We start from the raw sequence: 15,083 nt of genomic DNA, 5'->3' as shown, positions 1-15,083 counted from the left end.
TTTTTTTTGAAATTTTCATGAAAAACTTGCTGAAATGAGTGAAAATTAAAACAAAAACGGTGTATTTCCAGGATAAAAATCCGTACAATCCGTACAATTTGAAGAAAAAAAATCCGTACAATCCGTACAATTTTAGGGTTACAAAATAAAAAATCCGTACAATCCGTACATTTTGGCCACCATGAAGTTTAGTTTGTATATAAAGCTTTTTTTATAGATACAAAGTGAATTTAGGTTACAACTAGATACTCAAACTTCAAATGCTCGATAAGACATTTTCCCAAAGTTACATAATTCTGAATTAGATTTTGTTAAGACGATATTTTGGTTTGCTTTAAAACAATTTCTGGGTCTAGGTGCCTAGAACTTCAATCTCTGCGGCCAAAAACGTTTAAGGATTTTGGAATTTCAGGCAAATGCAAACTGGTGTGCCTTAAATCTTGTCTAAAATGAAAAAGCTTTCCATCTCAATAGTCAATGAAGATTTACCTTTTCATGCCAGTTCTCAGCTTGCTTCAGCTCACGCTTAGCTTCACCAAACCCAGATAGAGCACGGTTTAGATCATTTTCATAAAAGTTAATTAGACCTGAAGGAAATAATTATGGTTATTCTTTGTGAATTCAGCCTTTTTTTGGACATCATGAAAATCTGTCATGAATTTTCTAATTTCTTGAAATATTGCCTTTTGTGAGATAACATTAAATGATTGAATCCAAAACCTCTGGTTATTTCGTTATCTCCTCCTAAAGGTCCGGTCTCAAGGCAATTTTCGGCTCGACCTTGCATACTCGAATTGCACAGAACTGTTAATTAAGATATCAAGATAATTTCAAAGCGATTTTTAACTAGTTGTTTTACATATTTTCCAGTTTTTTGCGTATATTTTGCAAAATATTATTTCGATGTTTAATTATTGTGATTGTGCTTTAAATCAAAAGGAGTCAACTTTTTGTAAAACCTTTTTTAAACATTTTTTCTTTTCCCTTTAAACATTAAAAAACAAAAATTGAAACGCAGTGTACAGTGAATCTATAAAGAAAAGTTATGCGAATATTAGAGGATGGACTCGTAAAAAAAATAGAAGCTAAAAATAAAAATACAATTTTGATCATATACTATGTAAACTAGTAAAACATTAGTTTCCTTTAGAATATTTCTGGCCAAATAAAGGATGCGGGGTCGGGCAGAAGGTTGCCTCGAGGCCGTAACTTTAGGAGAACATAACTCAGTGACCAGAGGTCACAGAAGTCTGAAATTTTGTATTTCAGGTTTTTAAATTAAATAGATTTAGAAAATACATTCATTAGATCTAGAGGAAACATTAATTAGATCTAGAGCAAACATTAATTAGATCTAGGGCAAACATTAATTATTGGAAACATTAATAGATCTAGAGGAAATATAAATTAGATCTAGAGTAAAAATTAATTAGATGTAGAGTAAAAATTAATTAGATCTAGAGGAAAAATTAGATCTAATGGAAAAATTAATTAGATCTAGAGGAACCATTTGTTATATTTAGAGACTAGATGAACAATTTATTAGATCTAGAGAAACATTAATTAGATCTATAGTAAACATTAATTATATCTAGAGAGAACATTGAAATTAGATCTAGAGAACATTGAAATTAGATCTAGAGAAAATATTTATTAGATCTAGAGTAAACATTAATTATATCTTTAGGAAACATTATTTAGATCTAGATGAAACGTTAAATAGATCTATAGGAAACATTGATTAGATCTAAAGAATAATTATATCTAGATTCTAGAATAAACATTAATTAGATCTAAAGTAAACATTAATTAGATCTACTAGAGAAACTATTTATGAGATCTAGAGGAAACATTAATTAGATCTAGAGGAAACATTAATTAGATCTAGAGGAAATATTAATTAGATCTAGAGTAAACATTAAATAAATCTAGAGGAAACATTGATTAGATCTAGAGAATAATTAGATCTAGGTTCAAGAATAAACATTAATTAGATCTAAAGTAAACATTAATTAGATCTAGAGGAGACATTAATTAGATCTAGAGAAAATATTAATTAGATCTAGAAGAAGCCATAATTAGATCTAGAAGAAGCATCAATTAGATCCTGAGGAAGCGATAATTAGATCTATGCAGAGGAAACATTAATCGGTTAAAATCTTAATTTAAATTAAATTTTTTTCCTTACCTTGCGCAAAATAGAACCAGCAAGTTTTTATAGAAGAATCCTAAGAATCAACTTATTGAAAAAAAGAAACCTTAGTGCTTTTTAATTTACTTTTTAGGTCAGGCGACCCGGGCCGAACTACTTCCCATTTATTCGTTACTTTAACCTTTGAATTTAACACAACATATTTTACCTTAAAAACTTTTTAAACAGTTTTCCCGACGTTTTCAATAATATCTGGACTTTATTATGAGATTCTTTCTTTATAAACCAAAATACACATCTTGAATCTAGATGGCTGCAGAGCTCATCCCAGAAAATGTATTGCCCTCCCTCTAAAATTAAATTTTTTCCTTTTTTTGACACGCTGAAAGTGGACAAAAAGGAAAGAAATGTGGGTTAGATCAAATTTTAGATCTGTAGCTCATGAATTCCAATGAATTGTTCCTTAGTATCCAGTTTCTTGAGTTCTTCTAGAGCACTAGCAGTCTTCTTCTGTAAGGCGAGCATAGCGGCCTTGTACACCCGGAACTCAGCGCTCTGATAGCAGATCTTCAGGGCCTAGCCAAACCATTTTCTTATTCGTCAAAAAGAGGTTTGCTTTTGATTTTAAATTTTCAGTCCTCGATTAACATAGATTTTTTAGCCTAAATCTCATGATTGATATTTAGAGAATTTTGATGAAGCATATATTATGTGGGGAGGGGTAGGGGGGTAAAGATATTTATTATTAAAACTCAAAAAATATTATGCCTAATCGTCAGTATTGAAATAAGGTATGTCAATTGTGCTTTATTTATGAATTAAAAATGTTCCTTATCCGCATAAACTTCAGCTGAATCATATTCATCTGCTTCAGCCAATCTTAGGAATTCCTTAATATACAAAATATATTTAGATATAGTAAGGGATCTGTTACATTTGAAGGGTATATTTTGGTATAGTTGATTTCGTGTACTGCATTTCAAATACAGAAATAATAAAGAATTAACTTAAATTTTCCTTAAGACTTGCGTAAAATATTATACCTGGCGATATTTAGAGATTGTTTGCATTTTTTTCTGATATCCGGCAACTTCTTTTGGATCTGAGAGGACACACACTGGTCAATTAAAGATACTACTAAGGAAGCAGTGCAAATAAATAATTGAAATTTCATACTTTATGTTAACATTTTATCGTTTCCTATGTAAACTCTTGTATTGTGGGTATCAAGAATCGAGATCACTGCTTGACTTTTTCTTAATCTGCAATTATTTAATCTTTATATGATATCCCCCATGATAATCGAACCATAGATCGAGGAATAACTGAAATGAAGACATCGATCCTCAAATTTTAAGTGCCCGCACTTGATATCGAGATTAAGCTATCAAAATTATGAGTATTCAATGCAAAAATTCCCCGCTCTGGTTAGTTTCACCATTATGCTGAAGCCATTGAAGCCATGAATCTAACTTAACAAACGTTAGAATAATATTGAATTATTTGAGGATAAAATTGGGTTTCAAACTTCTCTAATTGACCATTTGATGTTCCTAGACGGGTTCTTGCCAGATATGCTAGTCCTTCTTCTACAAAGCCTGAAACCAATCAAATTAAAGATGAAAATGTTGCAAGTGCTCATTAGTTAAAATTTTATTTTTTTTTAATTTACCTAAAACAACGCAGCATTTGATAATCCGAACCAGGGCCTTTAAAATACAAAGTGATGAAAAATGAAAGAAATAAAATAAGGAAAATCTTAGTTAAAACCGTTTACCTTTTCATTATTTTTATCAAAATCTACGCATTTGAGTGCGTCATTGTACGCACAGCGGAAGTTTTCATCCTGCATGAATGCAGCAGCTCTAACAAATAAAAAATAATTAACTATTAGAATTCGGATCCACACTTTGAAAATTGTGTAAACCATTTAACCATTTTTAACCTCCATAATCCAGGTAATCTTATTTCTAGTGCCCCTGGAGGATCCAGATACAAGAAATCACTTTTCAGACCCCCTCCCTCNGTTTGATAAAACATAAATTTCAATTATTAAAGAGACTGTAAAGAAAAAATGAAAGGGGGAATAGGATGAATTCTGATAATCTTAGGCGTAGGAACGATACATATAAGATATCTATCTGATGTTTCTGTCTCGAGAATTTTGTATAAAAGTTGTAGTATTAAAAAGATCATATTCCACAATTACGAAACCAATCTGATAACGACAATATCCCACAGAAACCGAGAATCTCAGGTTTTCTCCTGTTATAATTATTTTATTTGCATTTTGCATTTTTATAGATATAATTGATAATAATATTACGTAAAGTCCTAATAGTCCGTGCTACGTCAGCAGAACTTAAGCCAATGGCAGTGCAGTATACTGGTCACGTGATTTCCGTCTGTATCAATCAATTATCAATTATATCTATTAAAATTTTTAAAAATTAACAAAATTATACTGTGGGATACAATTGTTTTCAGATTGTTTGCGTATTTGCTGGATATGATCTATTTAAACCTACTACTTTTATACAAATACAAAATTTCATATATAGATTTTCGTTGATTTTGACACAGTTTTAAATCAATTTCTCGAGACAGGAACATCAGATTGATGTCTTGTATGTATCGTTCGACGCTTGAGATTCTCAGGTTTCAGCCTATACCCCCTTTCATTTTTCCTTTACAGTCCCTTCCCTTTAAGTCTTGTGCAATAATTATTACAATAAAGATTTCAGCACAACTTAATTTATCTATAAATACATTAAGTAGTAATCTCTGTCTTTCTGTCTGTTTGTTTGGATGTCTAAGTTGAGTGGGTTGCCTTATAAAAAGTAAATTTAGTTTATAGGAAAAGCTGGTTTCCCAATTTAGTTTAATATTAAGTGCTAATCAGCAAGACTCGGAATTAAATTACAATTCATCAGACAACTTTCAACCAAATTTTACAAATATAATTCATGAAACTATAACCACTCAGTAGACCTAGTCCTGCCATTTCTATAAATATATATACAGAGCGTCCCATATCATATTAGATTATCTCCAAGCTTTAACGCCAAAATACAGCCATAGCACTCGAAAAAACTAGTATTTTTCGCAAGAAAATTCTTATATTAGCCTTATTAAATTTTTCAAAATGATTCATTCTTCTTAAATTTTCTGATTAGTCCCGGAAATCGCAATTTAGACCGATTGAGGATCTATTATTATGTGGGACCACCTGTATATATGAAGTCGCCTTGATTAACTGTCAATTAATTCCGGGTCTTTCTGATTATGACTGTAATTTACCTATTATTGTAAAGTTTAGGATCTGGATTGTTGGGACCACATTTTGCAATCGCTTAAAAAAATAAAAAATAATTGATTTAATTCTGTTTTAATGAATGCATATAGTGATAACCAGCAAACAATGGAATAGGAAGACATGATTACAGCCAATACTAATTTAATGTTTATACAAAGTAAATATTTTTACGTAATACTTATCAAAGAACTATTTAAGTGAAATGGTTTTGTTTGCAATGATCAATTGCTGAGTCTAATGCTCATTATTGGAGTATTAAAAGTAATCAATCTAAAAACCGTCTTACTCTTTCCGAATTTTCAGGGTATTACTGGATAAATTATAGTAATATCTTTTTCGAATAAAAATCTCTTTTTAGTATTACAAATACTTTTTATTTAAGAAATTCGTGAACCATAATTTTAAACAAAGCTTGCAAGACTTTTCTTTAAGGAAAATTAATAGCCATGAAAGTTGGGAATTCAGCTTGTTTCTCATTTCCGAAATTTCTGACGTAATGCTTGTTTTTATAATGGACAACAATATCTATATATAACAACGCATATCAAATCAAATAACAAGTTTCTCTGAATTAAGAAAATTATTATTTTTTCTAGTTTACTTACCCTGAGTATAAAGCTTAATGGAATTTTTAAATTCTTTCTTCTCAAACTGATGGTTCCCCTCATATCTAAACAAAAACTTATAAACCACAAGATTTACTATAAAACCGGTTAGCTTTTACCCGAAAACAATAATCTTATATAAACCACAAGATTTACTTTAAAACCGGTTATCTTTTACCCGGAAACAATAATCTTATATAAACCACAAGATTTACTATAAAACCGGTTATATTTTACCCGAAAACAATAATCTTAAATAATCCACAAGATTTACTATAAAACCGGTTATATTTTACCCGGAAACAATAATCTTAAATAATCCACAAGATTTACTATAAACCGGTTATATTTTACCCGAAAACAATAATCTTAAATAATCCACAAGATTTACTATAAAACCGGTTATATTTTACCCGAAAACAATAATCTTAAATAATCCACAAGATTTACTATTAAACCGGATATTTTTTACATGCGATAGTTTCTCGATATTGCATCGAATAATTCCGACCCATGGGGACTCCCTTTAAGATTTAAGATTGGCTGAAAATTAGTTGATATGAAGATTTTAAAATAGTTTAAAATTTCTTAAACTTAGTTTCTGAATACAAAATAATAGACCACTGCATGAATGGCTTTAATTGAAGGATCAAGCAATTATCCAAAAATTCAAAACTGTCTTTATTGGACATGGACATTGAGCTCAAGCTTTCAAGATTAACGATACTTCACTTTTCTAAGCTAAATATTCCCAGACGAAAATTCAATGAATGGAAATTCAATTTCAATTCAAAATCAAGGCTTTACCTTAGATTATCAACTATGATCTTGGTGGTCATCATTTTCTGCAATTTCAGCTTTTCTTTCTTTTCCCTTTTGCAAACATTGTTAGCTTTATGGGAACCTTCATCATTTACAAAAGAACCCTTGCCCTTTAAATCATTCTTATCCTCAAGGTCGGAATCAGATTCTTCTGAATCCTCCGACTCGGGTTTCAGAACCTCAAATGGATTAAGATGATTTATATTCAGCTTGCTCGGTTTAGGGTTCCGGTTTGAGTCCAAGTTAGCGGAGGAATTATTATTTTTGGAATTCGTTTTCGGAGATTTTACCGGCGGGGTTGGAATATTGTACGTTTCTTTGGTGTGGTTCTTTTTGATTACAGGGTTTGGGGGATTTTTAGTGATTACAGACGATACAGCAGGGGTCTTTATGATTACAGGAGGTACAACAGGGTTCTTTATGATTACAGGAGCTACAGGAGAGTTCTTATTAATAACAGGTGATGCAGGAGGGTTCTTCTTAATTGCAGGTATCGAAGCTGTGTTATTAAAAGTTGAAACTGGTATCTTAATGTTTGATAACTGCTGATCTTGACTTATAAAAGTCTGTGACACATTTCCGGAATTCTAAAAATAGACATATTTTAAAATATTTCAGAATAAAAAGCTATCATAAAATAACAGATTAAATTAAAGTACATTATAAAGCTTGTAACAGCCGGTCACTGTTCAATTATTTTGTATTTTCAATTTTCGTTTAAAAAGTTTGCTTGGCTTGAGGAAGGGGAAAAAATTCACTACCTTGTTCGAAATTCCTTCATCACTCCCCTCGTCAGAATATTCAGAATCCGACATAAATATCTCATCTTCCTCCACCTCATCCTTCTCATCTTCATCCTGTCCTTGCTCATAATCCTCTTCATCCTCGTAGTAACCTTCATACTCATCTGAACAAAAATGTACTCTCCCACTGTCTTACAGTAATTTTCTCAAAAAGGACAAACTTTTTCCCCATAATTTAGACCATAACTTACTGTATCCTAAAACATTGACGTTTGGAAATGTATATTTGGAAAAATAAACAATAAAAATAATACAAAGTGGTCTATACAATATATACATCTGTTATTGAAACCCCCAAAAAAACAGTTCAAATTCTAATGTTGTCTTCCAACTATGTAACTATGTAACTATGAAGTCAGTGGTCAATCTAAATTTAATCTATAAAATATACCACAAAGAGTATCTTACCCAATATTAACTGCCACAAAGTTAAGTCTTATCGCATGACACAAAATCTCTGGATAAACTCATAAATAAGTAATGATGTCTTACCAGATGATTGAGAATCTGATTTGCATTTAGCATCTGTATCCCCCTTCTCTTCTACCACCGTTACAACCTTCTTCATGATCATCTCCGTGGTTAAATCCTTCTTATACAACGGCAGCTTCTCGTGCGCCTTGTTGCACTTGTCACCATACGCGCATGCGCCTCTGTTGAAGAACTTACAAATTGCCACATACTTGACCTCCTCCACTTCAGGCTTCTTTTTCACATGAGGTTTGGCAGGTCGGATAGGGGACTTAGGAGATTGACCAGCGGGTTTAGTAGCGGGTTCAAGTAGGGTTTTCTTATGCAAACGTGGGGGCATCGACTCAGAAGGGAAAAAGTGTCTGTAATTGCATTTGTTTCCATATTTACACTCTCCTTAACAAACAAATTATTTCACAGGCATGTTTTGGAAGTTTGAAACTAACAAAAATCTATTTATAATAAAGTATATGTATACCTTTTTGAAACTGGATACAGATTGGAGTCTCTCCCTGCACAACATTCTTAATTATAAAACTATTAAAATAATTCAGAATATTGACACTTCAGGCCTGAATTTTCTTAATCCAGAAAGATGTCCTGAACATACCAACCGTGTTCCTCAATTTTTAAAATAAAAATAATGCTAACCTTAATTTTTCCAGGTCTGGGTGAACCCTGGACACTATCCTGAAAAATAAAAGTTTTCGATTAAAGAGAGATATGGAAACAAAATTATGATTGCATGTAAAATAATATTTCTATTTAAATAGAATATTATAGGAAGATCAAATCTTCTAAATCAGGTTTCCAATATTCTTTCTAACGTACAGATCTCATCTCACATATCACAGACTCTAGGGACTTAATTACCTTTTCTCCTGGATGCAGATTTGTGCACTTTTTCCCGAATTTGCAAAAGCCATCCAGATAATATTCGCAAACAAACTGCAAAAATAGCATTGAGTGATAATATTAATGCGATTTTTTAATTAATCAAAATCCTTTTCTTATGTATGGAGAAATGCTCAACAATTCTGATAAAAAGGATATTACTCCATTCGCCAGCTTATGTCAAGTTCAACAATTCAGCTTATGTCAAGTTCAACAATTCAGCTTATGTCAAGTTCAACAATTCAGCTTATGTCAAGTTCAAAACAAAATTCGCTTAATTCGTGTTTACTACAGCGAAGTAATAGGACCAGAGGGATGGAAGGGGGGGGGAGAAATTTACTGTGGCAGTGTAAGTATCAGCAAAGTACAGCTAGAATCGTTGAAAACGAAAACGAAATTAGTCCTAAAATGTCACAGTAGTGTATTTAAAACCTTCTGCACTCTCCTCAGAGCTGGGAATTCTTGTATTGTGAATAGCCTTTTTTAAGCTGCATATTAAATCTCTATTTGATATCCCGTAGTGTAGTTGTGTAACCTGAAGTGCCTACTGTGGATATCGAGATTAAGGTATCAGGAGTATGAATTTCCAGCAATAAAGTTTCCAGCTCGTATATCTTACTCCTTGGTAATTAGTAAGTTAATAGTTGCCTTCAACCCCCCCCCCCTGATATTTTGGTCGCAACCTCGCATGACAATTTGTATTTCTTAACCTAGCCTGAACTGGAAGAATATAATGACGCAAGATGCCTAAAAATGTTAGGATGGGGAGGAGGGGTCAATAATAATTATGAAACTATTGGAGGGATCTTATTTTAATTTACCTTGTCTTTAGCATGGAGGAAAACACATTGGTCTCCCTTCCTACATGTGCCCATTCCGAAAAATCTTTAAAAATAAAAATAATGTTAAATAATATGTTGGCTGCTTTCAAGTAAATGGCATTTATATTATAGGAGTGTATATTTTATTGAAAAATAACCCCCTACCCCTTCATAATGAAAATCATTTTTTTTTCAGTTTGCGCGGACCGAGAATAATTTTTTTTGCATAATTGAGAGGTAAAAATGTGGTGAGAAAATAAATAAAATTTGCCTCTTCACGTTAATTTTTCATTCATTTCCCCAAATCTTTAAAGATACTCCCCTGCATCTTGTATCAAGTACAGATCAATAAAAATGTAAGACAAATTTTTGATTTTTCAGTGAGTACAAATCCATAAAAATATTTCTTAATTTTTTTTTATATTTTTCATTGAGTACAGAATCAGATCAATAAAATGAAATACTTTCTAAGTCCATACTATGGCATTTTGAGGTTTACTTGTTTAAATAATTACATTTTATTCTTAAAATAAATTTCTTCTCAGGTCTACATCTACATTATTCATATTTGACAGTTAAGGTAAGCTAGATAAGATGTAGACCAACAAATCTCAGGATTCATCAACCAACAAGAACAAAAATAAGGGGGATGGGTGGGGGCTGGGGGGGGGTGAAGTGAAATTTGGAGTGGATAAAAAAGGAAAAAAATAGTAATCAACAGTTTCCAATTTAAAAAAAAAGGGGGGGGGGGGCAAAATGTGACCAGAATGTGATCAAACATGAGTTAACAGAATATATTAGTTTACCTGCAGGTTACTTTAGATAGTCCCTTCCCCTGCTTAGTCTCACTTCTAATAAAAAATTAAAAAAGAATTCATTGATAATTTAGTTTGAACTTCCTATTAACATTTGATTTAAACTTAGTATGCATCAGGTAAATAATTTCAAGGAACAAAGTCAGTAAATAAAATTACTTCCAAATGTCTTTTCCCAGATTAGAATTAAGATTTTTAACTAATATTTTTTATTTAAAGATTTATATACCAATTCATTTTTATATTTGTGATACAGAATTAAACTTGAGAGGATTTCTAATTTCTGTTTCCTTATATTCATGATTCATGACTGCAAACTTGTTACTTTATTTTCTATGCATTAAATAAGCCATTAGAAAACTAAATTCAAGGAGAAGGCTTAATTTTATCATATTTTACTTTACAGTCTCATCATTTGTGAGGAGTGCTATGGATTCATTTAGTTCTGATGGGGATCCAGGTCATGATTATTTCTTCAAGATTAACTGAATTTTTTTTTTTAAGAAAGAATTGTCAAATTATTTTTCTTCCATTTTTCGCTTATTTTTATGCTAGCTCAAAAATCTCTCTTTTTACAAACATTAAGATTTGGGTTTTGTACATCAATAAAGTTTTTTTTATGCAGTTTGATAGATATTTTGCCCCTTGGATCCGGATCCGCATATTTTTGCATCCTAAGAACTGTTTGTGAGTAACCCTGTATTTTGATATTTTGAATTTTAACTTACGTTTTATTCTTCATGTCCATCTTGAAAGAGCCGCGGCAATTGAACTCGTGCGCAAACTGAACTCGCTGTAAAAAAGTATTATTTAATATTGCAATTTATTAAGAGTCATCCTTAAAACTGTAAGAATTATCTTGGATTTGATCCGAAGTTCAGCATTGAGCCATAATAAAAAAGTCTTAAATTCTTAGAAAAGTGCAGTTAATAAATATGCAGATAATGTGGTACGTAGATGATATAAAAAATGTAGCAGTATACTATATATTATATAATAAATAAATGCTAACACGTTATGGTAGTCTCAAATCCTAATCTAAAAATTTGAACGGTAAATCTTAGATTGGTCTGGAGATGGCGAATATGTAACCTAGCTTCCTTATGGTCAGAAAACTTTCGAAATCATTAATATTTAAAAGGACGGACCAACAAATTTCAACATTAAACCGATTTAAAGAGATACAGACAGCTATAAAATATTAAATCAATTACAAAAAAATTGGGTACCCTGCTAAAAGGAAAACCTAAAAATACGTATCGTATGTATACGTATTTTTAGGTTTGGAATACTTAAAAATACGTATTTTCCATAAATAAGCCAAACGTATTTTCGTAACCATTTCCTTGGTTAAAATACGTATTTTATATCCGTAAAAATATGTATATGACAAACTAAAAAATACGTATGTAAAAAAAACTTTTTAAAAACAATGAATCAGGAACTTTCAGGTTTTTCATATACGTAGATTTAGGTTAGAAAAATCTTAACATTTCTTAATTTTTGGAATTAATAGGTTTTACCTATACGTAAAAATACGAACTTTTAAGGCATTTTCAGCATTTTCAAGGCCTAAATCCCAAATGTTAAGAAGCTGACTATAATTTTGCATGCACATTTTTCCTTCATATCTATACAACTATTTCCACAAATTTGTTAAATCCCTTCATAGATATCTATTATTTCAATCCAATCCAATATTCTTCTACACAAATTCACACCATCATCATTCCTTCATCTGCATCCATCTAAATCAACATTTATATAAGCATTTTGTCTGTATCTTCAACAATTACGTATTCAAACTCTGTTATACTTCATACACTAACCATTAAACCTGTTCTAAGACTGTCAAAGTAGAACTTCTGTTTATCAAAAAATCGGGAATTTACTGACATTGATTCTAATGATAACATCAATTTACTCCAAAATAATAGAAATTTTGAAATATTGTAATTACCAAAATGTTTGCATTAAAATTAATACACAACAATTCCATTGAAAAATCATAAAATATTTTTAAATTCTAACTTAAAAATCCATTTTTTGTGCAATTGAGATTTCGTGAATACAGTGACACTTAAAAAAATTAGTTGGCATCAAACTTTTCAACTCTAAAAAAATACAATTTTATAAGTTAAGAAAAAAACCGAAAAATACATAAAAATTTTGAAAATTAAAAACGTAAAAACTTGGAATAATTACTTGGTATGAAATTGACGAAAATATACGTATTTTTAAGGTTTGCATTAAACTTTTAACTTTAAAAATACACTTTTTTCAGTAAAAAAAAATACGCAAAATAAGAACTTAAGTTTTTTAAAAATCATTTGGTATGAAATTTTCGAAAATATACGTATTTTTTAAGGTTTGCATCAAACTTATACTCTAACGTAAAAATACATCTTAGAAAAACCTAAGCACTTAAAAAAAATCGCTTGGTATGATAAATGCGTAAAAAATACGTAAATTTACGCAAGTTCTTCACCAAAATGATGAGCATACGAATTTTTACGTAAATATACCTAAAAAATACGAATACCTCAATAAGAAGGCTTTAGTATTTTTAGATTTAGGGTTAGTAGGATAACTAAAGTGTCGCGCCTTGGTTTTTTATTTTATCTGAATAAATCACTAGTGCAAAGTGCTTGTTTTTAACTTTAGTTTTACAAGAGTGATTGGCAAATTGCTGGAAGATGATAGCCTGCACATTTTGGTTTGCTGTGATTTACGAATTACATGATTTCCTTGTTTTAATAAAAATACCTCAGCGCATTTATTTGAACAAACAGTTACCAGACAGATATTACATTGCCAGCTACGTGATGTGCACCTAAAAAAAAGAAAAAATAATAAAATCCATCGAATCGAATCCTATGCATTGTTATTTTCACATCTAGGAAGACTGACATAGTGCTTCTCCATAGCGAAGTTTTTGTGCACTTTGCTTAATACATTAAATGTTGTTTTGGATCGTTTTTTTTAAATCTTTCAGGATTTCGAAACCATTTATACTAAAAGGTTCTTATAATCTTTTTATCCTGAAAAAAAATTGTTTAAAGCTTCAAAAACGATCCTTTTAACATGTTTGTTTTCGGTTCGCTTTCTGCAAATATCTTCTGTCAGCGTCAAAATTTCTTACACTCTTCCAAACATGAATCCAGAAAGAAAATGTAGGGCAAAAACGATCCAAAAAAGAACCAACCAATGGGAGGCAAATTGTTTCTTTATGACTCCAGGGTCTAAAATAAATTTGTGACAAGATAAAATAAGTAGGAAACTAAATAAGTGACATAGAAACCGAACAACACGGAAAACGGTAAAAAAAAACGATGAAATTACCAACTTTCTGGTTCATTTCCACGATTTCATCCGATATTTTTTATCCGTTTACGCTTTTTTCTAAATCTTTTAAAATCGCAGTTGATTGATTTCCTCGACTTTTCGGATAGTTTCGTCATATTTTTGATCCGTTTCAAAACGATCGTTTTTCGTTTAAATATCTATTCTTTCAGTTCTCAGTTTAACCAGTTTTTTTGTTTTGAAACGTTGAACGATTTTTTTAGGTTTTCGTTTTAAAACGCAACTATTTTTTATTCGTTTTCCGTTTTTAATTTGAAAATCGTTTTAGGTTTTCTCAAAACAATTTTTTCAATCGTTTTCCGTTTTAAAAATTACAAACCGATCATTTAGAAATAGATGGTTAAGTTTTGAAAGTAAAGAGATTTCCAAAATAGACACTTCGGAAAGCGATCGTTTTGAGAACAGTTTTTGAAAGAAGCGGAAACGGATAAAAAATATAAGGAAACTAACTAAAATTTAAGGAAACCGATCATCAACAAATTGAGAATTAAGACGGTTTTTTTTATAAAGACTAATAAGTTCTCAAATTTAGTGATCTAACAAAGGCCATAATTTGTTCACAGTAATTTAACATTAAAATGGCATTTATATGTAACACTTACGGGTTGTCGCAAAATGCGCACTTGTCAGGTTGAGACGCCATTTTGTTTTGGACTCCTGCTTATTTTACGCTTAGAGCATTTTTCTACCCTTGGAATAAGAAGCTGTCAAATCTGAAATTAAAAAACTATATCAGAAAGTATTCAATCATTTCAGATTGTTAACCTTAACTGCAATTGTTCAACAAATACATAGCGAAAAAACCAACTCTATATTTAAAAGCTCATATTGTATATTAATTTTACTTAAACATGAAAAAATAAGCTTAGAATATTAACCAAAGAAAATAAGATTGCTTGTACATGGACTGTTACACAATGTGTGCGCATTTTTTCTCATAAATCTTAAATTCAAATCTTAAATTTAAATCACTTTGATTAAAGTTTTCTTCAATTTTATCTTTCAGGGATCTTTTAGTATG

The 15,083-nt window shown here is 30.7% G+C and overlaps 1 protein-coding gene across 4 annotated transcripts in view; it reads right to left on the bottom strand.

Annotated features, from left to right (window-relative positions):
• The window catches only part of LOC111709201 (FK506-binding protein 5), a 25,094-nt gene extending 10,296 nt beyond the window's left edge, over positions 1-14,798 (bottom strand). Inside the window, exons 1-21 of one of the 4 annotated variants that reach the window (XM_023482814.1) lie at positions 14,665-14,798; positions 13,466-13,532; positions 11,428-11,492; positions 10,691-10,735; positions 9,885-9,948; positions 9,043-9,117; positions 8,821-8,859; positions 8,648-8,693; positions 8,191-8,565; positions 7,657-7,802; positions 6,881-7,482; positions 6,074-6,138; positions 5,453-5,504; positions 3,930-4,017; positions 3,825-3,861; positions 3,706-3,750; positions 3,196-3,254; positions 2,983-3,042; positions 2,615-2,728; positions 2,189-2,228; positions 490-587 (exon numbers count right to left, since the gene is read on the bottom strand). In XM_023482814.1, the coding sequence (XP_023338582.1) occupies positions 490-587; positions 2,189-2,228; positions 2,615-2,728; positions 2,983-3,042; positions 3,196-3,254; positions 3,706-3,750; positions 3,825-3,861; positions 3,930-4,017; positions 5,453-5,504; positions 6,074-6,138; positions 6,881-7,482; positions 7,657-7,802; positions 8,191-8,565; positions 8,648-8,693; positions 8,821-8,859; positions 9,043-9,117; positions 9,885-9,948; positions 10,691-10,735; positions 11,428-11,492; positions 13,466-13,532; positions 14,665-14,705 (2,223 nt within the window). In that variant the 5' untranslated portion in view covers positions 14,706-14,798. The remainder of the gene's footprint in view (positions 1-489; positions 588-2,188; positions 2,229-2,614; positions 2,729-2,982; positions 3,043-3,195; positions 3,255-3,705; positions 3,751-3,824; positions 3,862-3,929; positions 4,018-5,452; positions 5,505-6,073; positions 6,139-6,880; positions 7,483-7,656; positions 7,803-8,190; positions 8,566-8,647; positions 8,694-8,820; positions 8,860-9,042; positions 9,118-9,884; positions 9,949-10,690; positions 10,736-11,427; positions 11,493-13,465; positions 13,533-14,664) is intronic. The other 3 variants (XM_023482816.1, XM_023482815.1, XM_023482817.1) reach the window with 3 other exon arrangements.
• Positions 14,799-15,083: the final 285 nt, after the last annotated feature.

Source organism: Eurytemora carolleeae, unplaced genomic scaffold (assembly GCF_000591075.1).
Source record: "Eurytemora carolleeae unplaced genomic scaffold, Eaff_2.0 scaffold921, whole genome shotgun sequence".
In the NCBI taxonomy this organism is placed as follows: Eukaryota; Metazoa; Arthropoda; class Copepoda; order Calanoida; family Temoridae; genus Eurytemora; species Eurytemora carolleeae.
The sequence above is the reverse complement of the archived record's forward strand: the minus strand, read 5'-3'. Positions and strand labels throughout refer to the sequence as shown.